The following is a 21,555-nucleotide window of genomic DNA, read 5'->3' on the forward strand; positions in this document are numbered from 1 at the left end:
GGTTCTAAGATGATACTTTTGAAGAACTCGGAAGGGGCATGTTAACCAAACACTGTCTTGAAGTAGGTCATGGCTAGAGTTGCCTGGGTATTTATTAACCTGATACTAGAGTCTAGGAGTTTGAAATCTGTTTTCAGTTTGAAATCTGTTTTAGTTTTCTTCATAAATTTCATTCTCAACACACTGTATTGTAGAGTGGTTTGTGTTTTTGTCCTTCACATTGCCGTCATTTGGAAGCTTTTACTATTACACTATTTTTAAAAAATTAAAAAGTAGTGTATGGAGTTGTAATAATTAGTGTTTGAAGTGTGAAAGCTACCTGTGTTATTTTGGGGTGTGTGTGTTTATATATACACATATATCTATCTCTGATGGACATTGACTCCTGCATTGCAAAAGACCATTGCATATTCTTCATCTGACTAATTGGAGAAAGTCAGGAAAGCAGGTCTACCAACTTAACCAGACAATGGATTTTTAACCAGACTCCATACATGTATGTGTTGTAGGTTTCATAAGTTGTTTATATAGAAGAAATTGATAGTTGTCATTGGTAGCTGGACTAGAAGTAATGATGCAACTGATTTATGATATTTATTCATTAAACCTTCAGAACATTTTGCTTCATGCAAATGGTAATGTCAGTTACTTCTAACTCTGGCTATCTAATCAAGGATAAAGCAAATTATATTTGTTTTCATTAGTTCAGCTCACATGTTGTGCTAAACCATGGTTGATGTGCATAAGCAGGAAGGAGTTGCTGCAAGCCTTGGGTTTGTACAAAGGACTAGGAGGAGGACTTCATTGTTTACTTTCAGCTTTAATTAACCATGGTTTGTTTTGAAACTGACTAGAGTTAGTTATAAACCAAGATCTCTGGTTCACTTGCAAGAACAAACCCTGGTTAGTTTAAAACTGAAAGTAAACACTGCTGGTTTCATTCTCTTGGGCGTATGAGAGGGGAAGGGGGAACAAGCCAAGGGCTTGTTCCTACTTTTGCACATGGTTTAGCATGATGTGTGAACACAACCAGTGTGTGAAGCTCGTGATGTTGTAGATTGTTGTAATGTACAATGATAAATAAGAGGCTGTTGGTGAAAGTGGAATAGTTTTTCTAAGTATTTTAAAACTAGTTCTCTCTCTTTGAATGTTTAAAAACCCTGTATTAGTGGTTTAGATTGAAAAGTAGATTCTATTGTTTTAAAATATGTGCATTTTGGTTACTGCTGTCATATGGATGAAGGAGCTCATTCAGATTTCATATGTGGACTGGAGGACATTGTGTATAAGGATGTCAAGTCTGGTGGGTATGCATGCTTAATGATTACATTAAAGGGTATTTGAAAAGGGAAACTGAATGCCTGTTGGTCTGCTAGATCAAGTTACTTCTTGTGACAGGAACTAGGTTAATGCTAAACTACTCTCTCAATGGTAACTTTAGGGAAGCTCTGAACACCTATTCAGGTACTTTGAGAAACAATCATGCCTCAGAGACTCTGAAAGCCCATTTATCAAAGGAACACTGATTGAAATATTTTGTAATTATTTCAATCATTGTTTCTTGATAAATTGGCTGTAAAATCATACATATAAAGGCTGTGATTCTTGCATTTTCAACAGGAGTTTATGTTGTTGCAAATATAATGGGTTTGATTCAGAGAAGATTCTGTGAAACTCACTTATCCAGCATGGCTTTCCTGGGTCCTATGCCCTCCTACAGCTGCCTGTACCACATAAAGTGCTGCTCCCAAGGGCTGGTGCACCCTCTGGAATGACATGAGATGAGTATGATGCAGGATGGAGAAATTAGACAAATTTGTTGGGGCTTGCTTTCACAAGCAGAAGTGTTTATCCACTTGTGTAAAGACATCTCTGGGTGTAAGCCATTATTCTCATTGCTGAGATGAAGCATTCTTTTTTCGTAAGAAAAGTATTCCATTGATTGGCATGTCAGTCTTAGTCATGTCTCCTTGGAATGGGTTCTGTGAATGAAACATGTAGATGATGGCATTGTTTGGTTGTAAATTAATCCAGTAGTGGAGTCATATGCTCTTCTAAAGCCATGACTTCAGAGTATCCATTTTTTTAAATGTTTTTTTCTTGCCTTATGTAAAAGGCCTCTCACCTAGCTAGTAAGCAAATGTAAAAAGAGAAAGAGGAGCTATAAATAGACTGTGAATGCTGTTTTCCTGTCTCTTCCCTTCTCTACAAGTGTGGCTGCAGGGATTCTGCATATTCATCTTTTTTCAGAGCACATGTGCAGGCAGTCTTAGCCCTGGCAGTTTACCCTTCTCTCTTCAGTTTTGCTCACAAAGAGAGTTAAGTCCAGCAATAGTCTTCTCTGCCTCCAAATCTCAGTATTTTGGGTTGTAGACTTGATGGAACTACCAGCCTCCTACTACTCCAGAGCTAGGCCTAGAAGAGACGCATGTATTTAGAAAACTTTGCCTACTTTCTGAAATTGTCTAGGGAGCCCCATGGTGGTTGTTTTTGTAGCACCCTTGCTCTACTTAGTCTGATTAATTTTTCCTCCTTTCATACACAGACTAATTGGGAAGTGGATCACTGGGGTTGTTGTTTTTTTGGTTTTTTTGCAGGCAGCTGGGGATGATTAGGGAACGTGGACTGTTTTAAGGATGGAGTGAGATATCCAACTAAGTTCACTCTGAGTAGACCCATTGAAACCAATGGATTTAATTTACTCAAGTCCACTGATTTCAGTGAGTCTATTTTGACTAATGCTGGATGTCTGCCAGAGTCTCGTCCCACAGTGGACTCACTGCTTCTCAGTGGCAGATACAGCAATTGTTATAAAACTTTGTCTTTAAATTATAGAAGTTTTGCTGAAGGAAGGTGTATCTCAAATGTCTTCCTTGTTTGTAGTAGCTTAGCCACTTAGAGTAGGCCTATTAACATCATCTATTAGTCATGTAAATTTCAGTAGGTCTACTCTGAGTAGGCCTAGGGCTGTAGTCCCTCTTTAGATTTTATAATTTTGCTGTTAATCCATTTTCTATAGTCTCATTTGGAAAAAAAGAATAGTGAAATGGTTTTATACTGGAGCTGCAAACTAACTCTATGCTTCTATACTCCAAATGTCTTTCCTAAGTAATCTTATTTTTTGTTTTCCTTTATTTTCATTGCTTGCTTTAATGATGCCTGCCTAACTGTAATTTATCCTCTTTCTGTAAAATTGCTTACATTGAGAAGGACGGAAGTCTAAAAAGACTAAAAAGCGTTTTAAGAAATCATTTAAAGGTAATGGTCACTCAAAAGGTGGGTATAACTAGCACAATGTGTTGAATATTCCTTTTCTGTTGCTTTTCTTTTTATAAGCTAACAAAAAAAATAATAATGCAGTAATATGTGCAACCTTCTTTTAGGCCAGCAAGTAAGTTAGTCAGACTTTGACTTTACTGGATATAAACAAACTACATTGATTTTAAATTAATTATAATTACAATAATAATGTCTATTAAAGCAGAAATTGGGTAGTTCCTGCTCAAATTAGTGCTTGAATAGTTTGGCCTTCAAACCTCAGTTGGGCACAATCCAGCAATAGCAGTTCAGATTTGATCTTGCAAGAGGATTAAGGGCTCTTTCCCCTGAATGAATTCCAGTGAACACAGTAGTGAAAGGTTTAACACAGCTAGTTTCATTTTTAAATGATGCATTTGTTACAGAAAGAAGTCTGTGGTAGGTTCATATTTAAGTGTACTCGTTCACATTATCATTCCAGATGGTTGACACATTTGGACTACCTTCTCAGTTGTAACTCCCTCTTTTATCATCCAAGTATTTCCTTTCCACAGGCCTAAACCATTCTGAAGTCCATGCCCAATAGAACATCACTCAGATTAATCCTCTCCCTAACATCTGTTTGTCACTTGTTTTAGTTTACCTGATACCCTCTGAAGTTCAGAAATAAATGTACTTTTTCCTTTCTGTCCTTGACCTTCTCCATAAGATGTTCCAGTGCTAATGAAAAGGTGTTCAGGTGTTTTAAAAAGAACGTCTCCTTCTTTTATTGACATTCTGTTCTCTCATTCCATTCATTTGTGACCTTTTAATCTTACGCTGAGCTGTTTATATTTCTCAGTGATCAAAACAATACTTTTGATTAATTAAAGAATGTTATGGTTTTGGATATTCATACACAGTCCTGCTGAGCTTTTGCCTTTCAGCAGTTATGGCAATGATGAAAGCATTGTTTGATAGTTCTTGGTTAATATTCACTGAAACTGACCAAACAGCCTGTTTTCTGCCCTATTTCTGTGCCCTATTTTTTGCAAAGATCAGCAGTCCTTAGCAAAACAGCTCTTGCTTGGAGTTCTTTGGCTGTATACTTGAATAAGAATGTGTGAGACTTACTGCCTTCTGTCTTTTAAGGATCTGATGTTAAGATATTTTACAGTTTTTAGACTGCCTTTCCGTCTCACTATTCAAGATGGTAAATAGGCTAAATATTACAAGTTGCTTGTTGGAGTCATTCCTAAAATGGGTATTGGCATAGGCTTCCAAGTTTGTGTGAAATAGTTCTTGAGTGAAATTCATATGCCTTAGTCATGTTCTCCAGGTGTGCTCCCAGTAATTTAGGTGCCTGGAGAAATCAGGTGAAAGCTTGCCCTGTTCATGCAACCTGTAATGCTAGTTAGGTGCTTTTATAATTAATACTTTTATAATTTATAATCTCCCTCTCCCACCTTGTTATTAATTATTCTTGGCTGCATGCAGTGCTTTTTTCAGGGGGTACTCAAGGCTACGCAGTACCGACACCTCTTTTTTTGTTTGTTTGTTAAAAAGTGTGGCACTTACTGTAACAACTTCATGATGGGTACCAGCACCTCTTTTTTGTTGTTAAAAATGTGACATTCACTGTAACAACTTCATGGTGAGTACCAGCACCTATTTTTCTAGAAAAAGGCACTGGCTGCGTGTATTTTTATTCTTGTTTTTATCAAACACTTTAGTGTTTTTTAAACATTTTAATTGTTTTGTTAATTGCCTTGAGACTTTGGCATTAAGGGTAGGCTCATATTTAGAAAATAAAAATAAATAATCAACATTCAGCACTCATTGACAATTATTCAGGGTCCTTGGCTAGGTAAGGTAAGTCTGAAGCTGCCTTAATACAGTTATAAAACAATAAGTAGAATTTTAGCATAATAGAAACCAGCAGGTATATTATGGGATAAGCTTTTGTGGACTTGGTTCAAGTGCATCAAATGCAGTGGATTCCAGTCTATGAAGACATAAATAAATTTGTTGGTTTCTAAGGTGGAGCAAGACTTCATGTTGTTTTTGCTGCAAAACAGTCTAGTTACTGCTGTAGAAGTCAGTACAGATGTGTGGTTTTGATCTGTAAAGTGCTGATAAGGATATGGGGAAACAAGCAACATAAAATGTAGGATGAAGAAATTTCTGAGCAAAAATGTGTAGTTTTGTGCAAGACAGAGTAAGTCTGGGAAATATTTGTTGTATTTGAATGTTAATTTGGAGGTAGACAATTGTACAGTGCCTTTATGTATGGGGAAAACTCTATTTTAACTGAATCTGAAATGTGTTGAAAGTAGGTCAAAAGAACCTCTGCCTGGTTTAGAGGCTTCTGACAAACTTCTGTTTAACTTGGGGGAATGTTGGATACTGTGAACAAAATGCTCACTGACCTGTTTTGGATGTAATGCTGAGCTATGGTTTAACATTACATGTCTGAGTCTTAGATGTAAATACTTCCTTTCCACCTTTCTAGCACTGCTACAGTGAGCAGATTGGAATATTTTGCTTCAATTTTTAAGTAACTGTGGTTTAATGTTATGTCTGAACCTTGAAGCACTGTACTTGGTCTTCACTGTGGTTTATGGAAACAAGGCAACTTTATAGAGCTAATATTCAGACATGTTAAACAAAAGTGAAAGTTTACAGTCTCCTTGTGGCTGCACTGGAGATGGGGAGGGGAAGCATACCTGCCTGAAGCTAGTTCATGTAACATTAAACCTGTGTGTCTTAATGGTGGCCTGTTTCTGAGAACTGGCCTGCCGAACCAATTCCGGTGGCCCGCCAGCCTCCTACACATGGCAATAAACTTGGGGAGATATAATAGCAACTTGAAATCAGTACTGTGTAGAATGTGATTCAATTTAAGTAAAAACAACAGCACTTTGGGGGCCCTTTCCATGAATGAATTCTTGTCTGTGTTTTACTGAGAGCAGGCATAGGCAAACTTGGCCCTCCAGATGTTTTGGGACTAAAACTCCCATCATCCCTGACCACTGGTCCTGTTAGCTAGTGATGATGGGAGTTGTAGTCCCAAAACATCTGGAGGGCCGAGTTTGCCTATGCCTGACTTGAGAGCATTGACCTTCTATCAAAGTTTATTCCCTTCCTTGCCTTCAAATATAAATATAAATTGGCCCATGTAGAGAAGATGGAACTTAAACAGAATCCCCCCCCCCCTTTATCCGGAATCTTAGAAAGCAAAGGTATTCACTCTCACTGTTGCTTTATTAAATGTTGCTTAGTGTCATAGTTTGAATCTTTAATGAAATGAAAGTTTTGCAGTTGGGGCTGACTTGCACTTTTTATATTTTTAGATAAACCAAAAGAAGAGAAGAAAGATACATTTTTGGAAAAGCTTGCAACACAAGTTATAAAAAATGTACAAGTCAAAATCACAAGCATCCATATAAAGTATGAGGATGATGTAAGTAATGTGAATTCCTTTTAGTGGTGGCAAACAAAGTTAATTCTACTGTATTCCTTTGCACTGTTCACCCCATAACATTTAATAAAGCATATAATCAAGTTGGTTTACAAAACTCAAGAAATATCAAAATAAAATAGTAAATTACAACATCACTAGAATAATCCAGGTTAACCATAATCTAAAATAGCAGTTGGAAGTTGCAGTGTCCAGCACGAGGCTGCTGAACTAAGAAGGGTTTTGTTCCTTTTAGGAAGATGAGTCTCCCTATGAACCTAATTCTGGGTGCCACCACTGGGCAGGCCCTGTCCTGTGTCCACCTTCCACACATTTGGAGGTGGGGGAGAGGTTCTGAGAAGGGTCTCTGAAGCAGACCATAGTTTTCGGCAAGGATTGTATGGCGGTGATGGGGGAAGTGATTCTTAAACACTGGGTGCCTCCAATGCCCATTGATACCTCCAAATTGTCTTCAAAGGTGGAAAGTACATTATAGTAATCTACACAAGACCCATGGCAATCAACAGACTTAAGTCTATTAATTTCATTGGTTCTACACGGGGTATTACTTAGCTGGCTATCACCCCCAAATACCTCTTTTTTTACACTTGTAAGTAAGGCTTTCAAAAACAAAAAATGTTCTAAGATGTTTAATATTGCATATAATAATAATTCCTACTTTTATTGTTTTTAGATCACAGATCCTAGCCGACCAATTTCCTTAGGAGTGACATTGGGGGAGCTTAGCTTACTGGTAATGCTTACTGTTTTCTGGTAGAATTCAAGTAAATTTTGAGGGGGGGCGGGAACCAAGAAAGCATATTTCCATGCTTTTGATTAAATCAAGAGGAAATTAGTTTGAGAATTGTAATTTACTTAGGAATGTGTACTTGTATTTAAAGGTAAATGGAAATGTTGATATAATTATTATGAGCTTTTCATATAATACAGCCTGGAAATAAGGTTGCTGTGTGATCAAAGACAAACCATGGATTTCAGCTTTATTGTATGAAAAAATGAAATATTACTAGTTGCTCAGTAGCCTCAGGGAAAATTGGAAGAGGTCAAGGCCACCTAGAAAATATTTTTCTAGATTGTTGGCTGAGAAGGAATCGTCTAGAAAATAACTCTTTCCTCAGTGCAGATGCAAATGAAAACCGCTGTCATCTGTGAAAATCATCTGTCATTTGTATTTTTTCTGGTGCAAAGAAGTAGGGTTATATGGGGGGAAATGGAGCCAAGGGAAGGAAATACTCATATGCGAAATCAGAGTTTAAACTCAGAGAAAGGGGACAGTAATTGCTTCCAGTGGAATCCCCATTCCTCATGTGGTCCTTGCTCTGGAAGGCCTCAAAACTTGTGGGTACGTATAGGACACTGCTGCTGGAACAGGGAAGATTAGAACAACTCCTTGGCAAGGAGAAGATTAGCTACTGCACTCTGGATTCCACCCATAGTGCTTTAGCTTTCTGTTTGCTCTCCATCCCCTGAAATTTAAGGGCTTGTTTATGTAGGAATTATTTTATTGAAAATATTTTTAAATTATTTATACTACTTACCTGATCTTTAAAAATGGATTCTTACAAAATGCTGTTGGGTCAAAACATGGGAAAGAAGTTGGATCATACCAAATAACCTTTTTCGTCCTGAGATTATTTGGGAAATGCCTGGTATCCACTACCTGGGGTGGGTAGTATAGCATACAAAGCCTTTGAAATAAAACAAACATAAGTTAAATTCAATTATTTCTATTTCCAGACTACTAATGAAAACTGGACTCCTTGCATTTTAAATGAGGCTGCAAAAATCATTTACAAGGTACGGTCAGAGCCTCTGATACAAAGTTTAAGAGCAGAAATTTTATTTCTTAGTTAACCAGTTACCAGGATTCAAAGCTATTTTTGTTACACCTGTGGTATTTTTGTCCCTACCCCCACTTGAACAGTAGAGGCTGCTCCTCTCTTGTGAGTACTGCAGTCTAACTGTGAAAATCTGCTTTTCAGCAAAACTTGGCTTCATCTGAACATTACTGAAATATACTCAGAGTCCTGTAGTGATTTCATGCTCTTTATTGCAGCTTGTAAAGCAGTGATTGAATTGCCCCCCAAACCTCAGGCTTTTATATACAATATTTGCACAATGAGTCTCGTCTGATTGGCTGGTTCTTCTTCCCTCCTGGAGCCTGATTGGTCTTTTCCTGCAGGCCAATTAGTTGCTGCATTCTACGATCCTACCGCCTAATAGGCTGATTAACTTCCTCCTGGAGCCTGATTGGTCTTTTCCTGCAAGCCAATCAGTTGTTGTATTCTAGGATCCTACTTGCCTATTGTTCTAGGATCCAAGCTTAGTACATAACAATTACAATTCACCATGCTTGCTGGCTTATCAGGAATTAACAAATACCCTAGCATGGAAACATTCCATACTACTTCACTGTTTCTCTCTACCTTCTTTATGCTTTAGCTATACAGTATTCTTCAAGTTTAGGATTTAGGATAAAGTGTGCAAAATACCTAGTGAATGGCTACACCACTGAATTCACTGTAATTTCTAATGTAAAGTTTGCTTTTGGACGCTTGGACTGAATTGCACTCTTACTTTTAAAATAAGTAAGATGTTCCTATTTGGTGAAAGATTTTATATTGTACATTTTAACAGCTGATGAGATGTGTTTGTTCTTTCAGCTTCTGCGTCTTGATTCTCTCAGTGCCTATTGGAATGTGCAGAGTGAAATGTATTATCATGCGTCCAGGGAAGAAATACTGGTAAGTTAAAGTCCCTCTGTGTGTGTGTGGGGGGGGGTGTTTGCCACCCTTGTTGTGTTGCTGGCTGACCCAGCCTACCCCCCCACTTAGAGCCTCTACCCACCCACCCGCTCCCCCTCCTGCCTGTAAACCTCACCCCAAACCTTCCCATCCCTTATAGCAGGGGTGCCTTTAATATTTCATTAAAAGGTTGTGTTTATTTGTGGTTTCTGTCTCTGATGTATTTTTTAAAAAATGTATTTTATGTTGTTAGCCCCCCCTGAAGGTGGCATAGGAACTTCTGTTTAAATAAAAAGCAAGCTGTTTTGCAATGGTTAAGAGTTGCCATGCAAGGGATAAAGTATTGTCTTTTTGATTGAAAATTATTGATATTAATATTAAATGCCTTGCTGTTGAATAGACTCATTTTATTTTTTAAAGAACTATGTTTGCCCGAAACAGTATATGCCCTCCTCATTCCCTTGTTGAGGTGGCTTTGGTTGCCAAAACACTCTTTTAGCTGTTAAGCAGATTAAGTTGTCAGGCTTCTTCAGTAATGTGATTACTTGAAAATGAGCTAACACATTTAATGGCCAACAGATGGTTCTTGCTAATATTTAGTACGTTATTGTTACATATGTTGTGATTTTCATATTTTATGTTGCCATAAATATTAAATAGCAACTAATTATGATGTGGCTGAAGTTTCAAAATTATTTATTATCATTTGAAGCAGCTTTTTATTATTATTTGCATTTTCGAAAACAGGAACCGAGAGCATATTTAACCCCCTCCCCCCCTTTCCTCCCTCTGTCCCGCTTACAACTTCATACCAAATACAGCACGTATACATACACCATATGACTTCCCTTCCACCCTTTTCCTAGTTCCTTTGCTTTTCTACCACTCTGCGTAATCCACGTCTTTTTAATCCTCCAATTTGTTATCTATTAAAAACTCGTGTCTATTTCAACTCTGCTGGATTGTTTACACAAGACCTGCTAAGCTATGTATTCGTTTATACAGGTTCTTAAAATATTCAGTAAACATTGTCCATTCCTCCTTGTATTCCTTATCTTCATTTTCTCTTATCTGGTTCGTCATACCAGTCAGTTCAGCATATTTGAACATTTTATACTGCCATTCTTCCTTAGTGGGTACTAGGCTTGTTCTCCACCTTTGTGTCAATAAGGTTCTAGCTGTGGCAGTGGCATATAGTAGTAAGCTCTTTTGGATTTTTGGGGACTGCCGTTGTTACTATCGCCAAGAGTTTTTTTAAGTATCTTTTTTTAATTCATCATATATAGTTTCCCATTATGCCTTAATGATTTTACAGGACCACTACATGTGAATAAAAGATCCCTCAATTTCATTACACTTTCAACATACAGCGTTTTCCTTTTTTAGACATTTTCGTCAATCTGGTGGGTGTTAAATACCATCTGTGGGCCATTTTCATAATATTTTCTTTTATCATGCCATAAAATTCAAATTTATTTTCCACAGCTTTCCCCATAATTCATAATCAATATTGTGACCCACATCTTGTGCCCACTCAGTCATGCTTGATTTCACAAATTCCTCTTTAGTTTCCCTTCACATTTGAAGCTGCTTTGTACTGACTTGGATTACCTGCTACAGTCTACTCTCCAAAACATAAGCAGAGACCTTTCCTAGCCTTGTAACCCTATGACTGATGCCATGAATTTAACCTGGGATTTTGTGCATGGAAAAGCATGTGCTCTACCACTGAACTTCAGCCCTTATTTACTTTTATCCAGATTTATATTCTGCATTCTATAAATTTCCCCCTTACATTTGTATCCTGCCTTTCTTCTGTCATGGAACTGAAGGTGATTTACTTGAAATTCCTAGGCAGACAGCTATCCAGGTATTGCCTAGACGCAGACCTCCTTAGCTTCAGCAAAGTGTCTACCTCATATGTCTTTAGACATATCCCACCCCAAGTCTTGGGCATTTGTGGCTGTGTTGCTTTTCTGGAACTGTCAGGCATACATTTAGCCTTTCTACATGCTTCCCAGAAGAAGAAGAAAACATTTGATTTGCATTCTTTTTCTAGTTAGCATTAATTGATTGCTCCAGGTGTGCATTGCTTATGGTTTGCCATCTTTGTGAGACTGCCATTGAAGTGGCATTCTTTGCTCAAAGCACTAGACTGCTCCGGTGTTGTGTGTGTGCGCGCGCTTTGTATGCAGCTGTTTCCAGATTCAGTACCTGGATTCTCCAGTTTAGGGATCTAGAATCTAGATCTCCTCAAGCATGGTTAGGAAATATTAATGCCTGAGATCTGAGAGAGCAGTAAGTTGGAACCTATGGTGTATAAGTCCACATACTTACTTTTAATATGCTGAGTTGGGATGGATATTCAAACTTGCTGGTCTGTAGAAGTTTCATTTTTGTCTAACACAATAGAAAGGAACTATTTCAATGAAGTGATTCTATCTTAATCTAGAGAGGGAGCTTCCTCTTGGTCAGCACAAGACCCAACTGTAGCCTAGGGCATTGTGCCTAATAGCTTAAAATAATGTAGTCACTTACATTGGAAGAGGATTTAATTTTCCTGATAACAGATATGCTTTGTGGTATAGACTTAATAGCGTGTATGAAGAAATGGCAAGTTTCTTCTTCAGCATGAGTAATGCAGTGGGACAATAGCTATCTGATAGATAATCAGTCCTAGCAAATAGAATTTGAGAAGAATAAAAATCAAGTCAACAGCACAAAATAATGATCATCAATACCTAGTAAGGAAAAGCAGAACTACTCATTTTGATTCTGTGACCAGGAACAGTTAGTGCATTCATAGTTTCCAGTAACCAAATGGCATAAAGTCTGGCTCCAAATCCTTAATACAGGTTGTAGAAACAATGCTGTCTAAATCTTTGGAACATAAATATTTGACAAATATATAAAGTAATCAGTTTGCAGAGATGGTGCATATGAACAACAATTGCATACGTACAGCTTCTGCTTCATTTTGAATGTTTTTGCCATATGGCTCTGGTCATGAGATCCTACTATCTAAACAGGAAGTTGGGGATTCAATGATAAGAACACTTTATCTAACAGTGAGCAGAACCTGTTACAGTTTATAATTTAGATTCATGATTGTTTGCAATTCCTTAATTAAAAAACATCTGTATATAAACTCTAGTGTGTCTCAGTAACAAGAGTATCAGTCTGTTTTGGAAACTGGATTTTGAATCGCTAATATCCTCATTCCAAAGAGTGTTAACGACACAGTTATGAGACAAGAGCTAAATCACAACACAAATAGCATGATGGAAACAACCTATTTCCTTTATTGCATTATTTTATTTATTCCTTTCTTTTATTGCATTATTTTATAAGTAACAGGGAAGTGAGAACATTCATAAATTTATGGCCACCTTTTCCTGGTTGAAATACTAATATGGCTTTGTGTTTCTCTTTCACATCTGCAGAATTATTTCTTGGTACTGCAGTAATCTACCAGCTTTGCAATATATTTTCTTATAGAGGAAGGAAAATAGGGAAAATCTCGTGTCATTTAGCTTGAGTTATCATACTTCAGTTCTTAATGTGCTTACTTGCGAGTTAAATCCTCATATTTATTTCTGTTGTGTTGTGTCAAATGAAACATTTGTTTTCCTCTGTTTCCCACACCTTGATTCCCATGCAACTTGTTTCCCACATCCTCCTCCAATGTTTTCCTTTGCGGTTGTCTACTTTAGATGGTCAGCCTACATGTTTTACATACAGCCTTTCAAAGCAGTAGGTGAAAAATTTAGACCAAATAGGTATGGTTACATGCAAGTTCTGTTCATTGGGATTACTTTGAAAAACACAGGAATACTATTTTAGATAGTCTTCAGCACAAGAGATACAATCTATGAAAGTGTAATACAGTGGTGCCTCGCAAGACGAAATTAATTCGTTCCGCAAGTTTTTTCTTCTTGCGAGTTTTTCGTCTTGCGAAGCACGGTTTCCCATAGGAATGCATTGAAAATCAATTAATGCGTTCCTAGGGAAACCGCTTGCCAGGCTGACGGTGCGGAGAAGGGCTTTTCTCCCCACCGCAAGCCTTCAGGACGGGTACGGGAACAGAGGGGAAGGCGCGCAGCGCTTTCCCTCTGTTCTCGGGGCTTGTGTGGGAGGAGGGTTTTTCCTCCCCACCGCCAACATTCAGAACAGCATTCTGAATGTTGGCGGTGGGAAGGAAAACCCTCCTCCCACCCCAAGTCTTCAGGAAAGCCATCCGAAGCTGGGCGGCGGGAGAAGGTGTCCCCGCCCCCCCGCCCGGCATCGAAGCTTCGTTCCGATGCCGGGCGGCGGGAGGAGGCGTTCCCGCCCGGCATCGGAGATTCGTTCCGATGCCGGGCGGCGGGAGGAGGCGTTCCCCCCCGCCCGGCATCGGAGATTCGTTCCGATGCCGGGCGGCGGGAGGAGGCGTTCCCCCCCCGCCCGGCATCGGAGATTCGTTCCGATGCCGGGCGGCGGGAGGAGGCGTTCCCCCCCCCGCCCGGCATCGGAGATTCGTTCCGATGCCGGGCGGCGGGAGGAGGCGTTCCCCCCCCGGCATCGGAGATTCGTTCCGATGCCGGGCGGCGGGAGGAGGCGTTCCCCCCCCCGCCCGGCATTGGAGATTCGTTCCGATGCCGGGCGGCGGGAGGAGGCGTTCCCCCCCCGCCCGGCATTGGAGATTCGTTCCGAAGCCGGGCGGCGGGAGGAGGTCCGAGGACAGTGGGGAAGACGCGCTGCGCTTCCCCGCTGTCCCGGAGATTTCCCTATGGGCTGTCGTCTTGCGAAGCAAGCCCATAGGGAAATTCGTTTTGCGAAGCGCCTCCAAAACGGAAAACCCTTTCGTCTAGCGGGTTTTCCGTCTTGCGAGGCGTTCGTCTTGCGGGGTACCACTGTACTGTTTTGGAGAAAAAGCTGTGGAACAGTTTCTGTAAATATTTTTATTATATGTAAGCTATATGTATGAATTGGAACTCAGAAGTCGTGAGACAATTATGTCAGAATTGAGCTTCACTAAAGCGATCCCACCCCCCATGTCAGGGAAGAGTTAGAGTTAGAAGTTTCCAGTTTCTCAGAGGGAGAAAGCTTTCCCCAAGGGGGGAAGGAGAGCAGTGAAGCTAACAGAAGAGAGCAGCAAGAACAACAGGGAGGGACAGGATGTTCCCAGGAAAGGTAAGGGTTCAGTTCTAGCTCAGATTCGGAGGAGGGGAGATACAAGCCAGCTCTAGCGGGAAAGCGAAAGGAGTGGTGCCTTCGCCATTTTGAGAGTGGCTGATCACGGAGAAGCAGAGCTCAGAAGGTAGCTGAAATAAGTGACTGAGGAAGAATAGTTAAGAACCGTTTATAAGATTGTTTTGTTAATACACAATAAAAAGTTATAAAAGAACAAGAAGTGTTTGTGTGGTGATCTGAAGAGGACAATGACCAATCCTGACACCCCAGTTCAGCATTCAAAACTAACCAGGCAGCAGGCGTGTTTTGCAACAAGGGGTGGTCCAGTTGTGAACAATTTCAGAAGTCTAGTTGCTGTCTCTGGTACCTGAGACTCCGGATTAAAATTGCTGCTGTCCTCCCTAAAAAGCTCTGGGAAACGGGTGTGTGTGCGTGCGCAGGAGGGAGCTTTGCACCACGCGCCGGATATGCTTAAGACAGCCCTGGTCATCAGCCTTCCTCCAGTGAGCACCAATGGGGCACCAGGGCAAGTACAGACCCCTTGGTCTGCTTGGGTCTCCTTGGCACACACTTCAGCCAAGGTAGGGGACTGAGGAGAAGGGACAGAAGTGGTGGGTGGCATGGTAGGCTTGTTGGATGTCTTGTGCAGAAGGGAGACTCATTTGGAACTGCGCAGGGGAAGGCGACGCCTCCGAGTCCATGCAAGATGCCTTTGCGGAAAGGAACACTGCAGCAGCCTGGCTGAAAGTTACACCAAAGGTGGGGAAATAGTAGCGGGTGGGGGACCTTTCACTTCCTTGTGTGGGGCACACTGAAATAAAGAAGAATATAGTGTGCCTATCATGGGTTTGCAGTTATGGCACATCCTTTCAGAAACTGAGCACCTGGGACTTCCGGGGTGGCGCCATCGGCAATGGCGGACTCCCTCTGAACTGGAGGGACTAGCTCCGCGTGAAACGGGTCTTTTCCGCTACGGCGAAGCGGGGACCCTTTTAAAAATCACAGGCGGATGAAGCCTGTGACCATGGGACTTGGCGGGCACCCTTAGCGCCCCCCCCAACCCGCAAAGGAACCCACTAATGGGCTCCGAAGCGAAGAGGGGGAAGTGGCGCGGTGCTGTGAGTCAACTGCTATTTCCGTGGAGCGAAGCCGCATAGCCGTTGCCGGAGAGCGCTGCCTTTTTCCTGGGACAATTTGGCTTCTAAAATAAGCACCCGTGAGTACTTAAACTTTGAACAATTGGACTTTAAATAAGGACTTGCGAGCAGAAAGGAATTGGACTTAAAAATTTACTTCAATTTGGTACAGAAACGGGAAGGTCTAAACAGGAAGTCAGCCTTCCGTTTCTTTGTAGACAGAATAAAGCAAAGACAACGTAAACTAGAGCTCAGAAAATCGCTTCTAAAGGATTGGCTTTCATCATTTAAAACCCTTGAACCCCCCTTCGGCAGCAGGAGAAGAAGGGGGATTTTTTTTTCGGACTGTTTAAACCTGCAGAAGTGAGTCTAAAGTAAAGTAACTTTCCACCGTCCTGATCCTGGAGCGGGGTGTCAGGACTGACGCTTGAAGCTCATTGACCAGAGACAAACGCTTTTGACAGATAGATGAAAGAAGAGAAACATAGTGATTCCACTGTTTCCTTTCGCATTTTAAAGGAACAAATACTGACAAAATATCTCAAAAAAGAAACTTTGTTGCAAGAACAATTAGAAGTTTTCCCCCTAGAGGGAGACAGGGAAACTGTAACAAATTCCAGGGAGCTTGCAGCTGTCACAGATTACAATCGTGGGAAAAGGCTTGTGACCTTGTAGGACAATGTATTCAGAAACTCTGTTGTGTGCTCTCTGTAAAACAAATGCTCTACTGGAACAGTTAACTGAGAAGACGGATTTGATGACTAATGTGGTCAGAATTTTTGAACAGGCAGTGGGAAGCTATATGGAGCCCACCCAGGAATTAAATCAGGAGTGTGCCCTGACAGAACAGATGAGAGAGGAGGATATTGCGGAATCTTGGGCGCCAGAGATGGAGGGAGCTGCGGCCCAGCAGGAACATGGGCTTTTGGATTTGACAAATGAACTCGGAAAAAGCCAGATTAGGAAAGATAAAGTTTGGAGTGGTTTGGAAATGGGGGGTTGGATAGACCCCCCTATGCAGGGATGTTTGGACTTTCCGAGTCTGGCAATGGGCCGTGAGATGTTTGGAGCTGTGGGGGCTCTCAGTTTTGGAGGGATTCTGAAACATGTTTTTAAATACCACATGGAGTTTAGTCTGGACTATGGAAAAGGGGCTGATTTGTTGAAAAGGGTCAAAAACATTACAAAGCTGGAGTTCCCACGAGTGAAAGGTGAATATGAAGAAGAGCTGCGGAAGGGACATGGAAGAGATTTAAGGGCCTCGGATATAAGGTTACCAGGTTAATGCGCTAGATTGATGGGATAAAAAGGACTGACAAAACCCGGGACCAGGAGGAAGGGACGCTGGATGAAGATTGGATTGTTTCTATTTCTTTTTTTTTATCACTAGGATTGTTTTATAAAATTGATGACTGTTAGAAAAATGTTGGAATGAAATTACTTGGCTCTAGCAAAAATGTTTAAAGAATTAGGCAAGAATATTATGTTTATGAGAAGTGGGTAAAAATAAGATTTAAGTTTTAAGTTTTAAGGTTTTCTATAAGATAAGATGAGAATAGATTAAGGTAATGTAATGACAGAATATTATGAAATATGGAAAGGATTTGCTGCAATAACTGGGATACAAAAAAAGGGAGGAGGAGGAGGTCAAAGAAAGAAGGTAATGAAAGTTGAAGATTTGAGAATGATGGTTTTATTTTTATCTGTTTGTGGTGTATTTTTGTTTTTTGAATTTGTATTGTTGGATGTGGCTTGGTTTTTTTTTTGTTTTTTCCCCCCTCTCTCTGCTTTGTCTTTTTCTGTAATTAAAAAAAAAAATTCAATAAATACCATTTAAAAAAAAACACCAGAAACTGAGCGCCTGGTAGTCCTGGGGAGAGGGCAGGCATTAGTTCTCGATGGCTGTGGTGGTGGTGGGGGAGACGTTAAACGAAAAGCCTGAGTGTATCGGCTCCGTAGCCTGTAGCAAGCTTGCAGCCCAAAAATAAATAAAAAGTGTTGCTGATTTAAAAAAAAATGCAATTACCGTATTTTTCGCCCTATAGGACGCACCGTCCCATAAGGCGCACCTAGTTTTTTGGGGGGGAAATAAAGGGGAAAAAATTATTTCCCCCCCCCAGGCGCAGGCCCGAGCTTCCCCCGACCCCAGCCCCCAAACAGGCAGCTCTCTGCGCAGGCTTCGGCATGCAGGCAACTCTCCGCAAGCAGCGGGAGCGCTCCCGCTGCTTGCGGAGAGGTCCGTGAAGCCTGGACGCGCTGATCTCAGCGCGCGCAGGCTTCGGCATGCAGGCAACTCTCCGCAAGCAGCGGGAGCGCTCCTGCTGCTTGCGGAGAGGTCCGCGAAGCCTGGAGAGCGAGAGGGGTCGGTGCGCACTGACCCCTCTCGCTCTCCAGGCTTCAGCGAAAGCCTGCATTCGCCCCATAGGACGCACACACATTTCCCCTTCATTTTTGGAGGGGAAAAAGTGCGTCCTATAGGGCGAAAAATACGGTAGACATTCTGTGTTGGCGACCACAACCCAAGTTCCAGGAGTCATGTGGTGAATAGCTTTCCATCCCAGTTTCTAACTGTGCCCCAGTTTGAATATGCATGTTTCAGATGTTTAAAGGTTTATTTTTGTCATTTACAGGAGCAGTTGAAAAGGGGAGTCCCTTCACCTTGCCAAGAGCCTCCAAATGATCAGTATAGTAAGTATGAAGGACAGAATTTGGGTTTGTGGCTCCACAATTCTTGCCTCTGCTGGTAGTGAGGGGCAGCAACTCTTTACTTCAGTAGTTACCTTTTACAGTATATTGTATAGTGCAACACTGCTTTTAACTTATTTTCATAGTATTATGCTAATTCTGATTTAAGGACTTGTTTCTCTCTCCCCCCCATTAAAGTATTTAAACCAGTATCAGCATCTGCAAAGCTGTATATTAACCCTCATGCAGAACTTGAACTACAAACTCCTAAGATTGTTGGGAGCATGGAAGTCCAGAGCATTTCAGTTGAACTGACCAAGCCACAGGTAAGATGGCTTGCAACTTTATGATCTTCTTTTAGTTTTGTGCCATTAACTTCAGTCACCTGTGTAGGGCTTTCTCTTAGTTACTTGCTCATGTTGTTACTTCGCAAGCCATACTGGAAGAATGTGTATGAGGACAAATACCTTATCAATGCGTTATAAAACTACATGTGAAATGTGATAGAGCCTATTTTCTTGAGCATTTTTAGAGTAAGGAACATGTACTTCTCCCAGTTTGGTGAAAGACAGGGGTGGAAACCCTGTTTGGTCTGATGGGCCATATCATTTTCTCCCCACACCCTGCAGGCCAACTTTTACAGGTGGGTTGTTACATGTCAATCAGCATCATGACCGACATAACTGACAGTTGATCCGTGAAGCGTGTGTGTCTAGGTCCTGCTTCTTCAGCATTTTCCTATAGAGAATGTGTTGGTGAAGCAGCACTCAGCAGGTTAGAACTCTTTCCCCAATCTGCTGACACTGCCCAGTAACACCAGCTGTTTGATAGGTGGGTGTGGCATGACGTAAATGACCTCACAGTCCAAATTTTACCCTCTGGCGGGACAGGATTGACCCACAGGGCAGAGGTTCACATCCCTGGTGTAAGGAATATATTTCTCTCAATAGAGGTTTGCTGTACAGTGGTACCTCGTGTTACATACACTTCAGGTTACAGACTCCGTTAACCCAGAAATAGTACCTCGGGTTAAGAACTTTGCATCAGGATGAGAACAGAAATCGCGCGGCGGCAGTGCAGCAGCAGCAGGAGGCCCCATTACCTAAACTGGTGCTTCAGGTTAAGAACAGTTTCAGGTTAAGAACGGACCTCTAAAACTAATTAAGTACGTAACCAGAGGTTCCACTGTATTGTGATCAGCATTAATTTGCCTTAAGTTCTGAAGAAAGCTTCATGTTCTTAGTACAGTGGAACCTCATGTTATGTACCGTCCTCCTTACGAATGCTTCGGGTTACGAGCTCTGCTAACCCAGAAGTAGATGCTCCCGGTTGCGAACTCTGCCCCGGGATGCGAGCGGAAGTCACGCACCGGCAGCGCGGCAGCAGCAGGAGGCGCCATTAGCAAAATAACGGTTTTGGGTTACAAACAGACCTCCGGAGCGAATTAAGTTTGTGACTGGAGGTACCATTGTATATGGTTTGAATTGAGTCTGTTAAGAAAGATCTGTTGGCTAAACATTAGGACTTCAGTATTCTGACACAACATACCTCTGTGCCCGGGACAACTACTGAGTGATAGCTATTCCTTTCTTGGGATACTTGTATGTCCAATACAGTTATTTAAACTAAATAGACCTTTGTCTTGTCTCTAGTATGGCAATCTTTAGTCTCATAGCTGAATGCTTTAAATACTGTGATTTCCTGGTGGTAAGATACCATGTCCCCCTTCATTTGTTTAGTACCTTAGTATGATCGACCTTCTGGAGTCCATAGATTATATGGTTCGAAATTTCCCATACAGAAAGTACAGACCAGAGGTACCACTGCATAAGAATGCCAAACAGTGGTAAGTTGTAGACCTTTCTGTATTTGTTGTTCTTGCTTTTTAATCTTCTTACATGCTTATGGCAAGATAGCTAATTATTCTCATAACTCAGGACAGCTAACAGCATTCCTAAAGTGTTCTTCACATGGATGGTCAAACAGAACTCCTGTATGTGCTGTAAGTGTCCACCACCATGCATACACGGTGATCTGTGAGAAAGTAGGATGTGTTCATAAGAAATATCAGGTCTCTCTTGGTCTTTTCCCATTTTTTCTAAAGCAAGCTTTAAGAAACTGAAATCCTTCTCTACTGCTACTACCCCTTTTGTTATCTTGCCTTGTTTTTGAGGCTGTTGGTTGAGGCTTATATTATTGAAACAAATTGACACATAGGTAGCAACTGTTTTATAAGAATATTAAACAGTTTTGTGCTTAAGTTGGAAACTAGAGTGATTTCCCACCCTCTAGCCCCATGTTCTTCAATCTTGAGTCAATGGATGTTTTTGTACTGCAACTCTCATCATCCCTGACATGACTAAGCTGGTCAACTCTAAATGCCCCCCTACGCGGTATAGCCCATATCCTATACGTGTCAAATGTCAGTTGTAGTCTGTTCTTACAGGGGGAATTCTTATTTTTCCTGTGAGGAGTTGTGGCTTCTTCCCAGTTTGCAAAGCCCATGACTGGACTCTCAGCAGCCAACTCTCAAATATTTTGAGTATGTGCAATGGATGTATCTTCTCAGATTTTTGGAAATTAAATGGGGAACAAAAAAGTTTATATTCCATGGCATCTTTGGAAATAATGCAACCTGAACTGGACTGTCATTTGTTTCACACACCACTCCAGGTTTCCCTCCAAGCTCTCTTTGCTTCAGTAGCCCACTTTAAAGAAAAGTATTTTACTTGCTGCTCCTGTGAAACCTCTGAAACTTGAGATCCCTTGCCCCATCTATTGCATTCTTCTGCCAGTCTCTGTTCTGTAGTATTATTCCAGGTTGCACCAATTTCTCATCTTGTCATTTGTATTGAAAATGTAATTGGGGTTGTTTTTTTTGCAGGTGGAAATATGCAGGAAATAGCATCCTTGAAGTCCATATCAGACGATACAGCTGCATGTGGTCATGGAGTAACATAAGGCATCATCGGCAGCTTCTGAAAAGTTACAAAAATGTTTATAAAAGCAAACTGACACAAACCAAAGTATCAGAAGAAACACAGAGACAGTTGCAGGTATTTGATGTCATTCTAGAGTGTGTGGTGTTGTAAATGCAATG

General features: G+C 41.0%; 1 protein-coding gene across 5 annotated transcripts in view; it reads left to right on the forward strand.

Moving 5' to 3' along the window:
• The window catches only part of VPS13C (vacuolar protein sorting 13 homolog C), a 106,061-nt gene that overhangs the window by 10,830 nt on the left and 73,676 nt on the right, over positions 1-21,555 (forward strand). For 3 of the 5 annotated variants that reach the window (XM_080980647.1, XM_080980643.1, XM_080980644.1), the window contains exons 6-15: positions 1,244-1,303; positions 3,211-3,276; positions 6,591-6,700; positions 7,392-7,451; positions 8,456-8,515; positions 9,382-9,462; positions 18,401-18,458; positions 18,654-18,781; positions 20,195-20,301; positions 21,340-21,511. In XM_080980647.1, coding sequence (XP_080836773.1) covers positions 1,244-1,303; positions 3,211-3,276; positions 6,591-6,700; positions 7,392-7,451; positions 8,456-8,515; positions 9,382-9,462; positions 18,401-18,458; positions 18,654-18,781; positions 20,195-20,301; positions 21,340-21,511 — 902 coding nt within the window. The remainder of the gene's footprint in view (positions 1-1,243; positions 1,304-3,210; positions 3,277-6,590; positions 6,701-7,391; positions 7,452-8,455; positions 8,516-9,381; positions 9,463-18,400; positions 18,459-18,653; positions 18,782-20,194; positions 20,302-21,339; positions 21,512-21,555) is intronic. The other 2 variants (XM_080980645.1, XM_080980646.1) reach the window with 2 other exon arrangements.

This window comes from Podarcis pityusensis, assembly GCF_964106645.2.
Source record: "Podarcis pityusensis genome assembly, chromosome: 14".
In the NCBI taxonomy this organism is placed as follows: Eukaryota; Metazoa; Chordata; class Lepidosauria; order Squamata; family Lacertidae; genus Podarcis; species Podarcis pityusensis.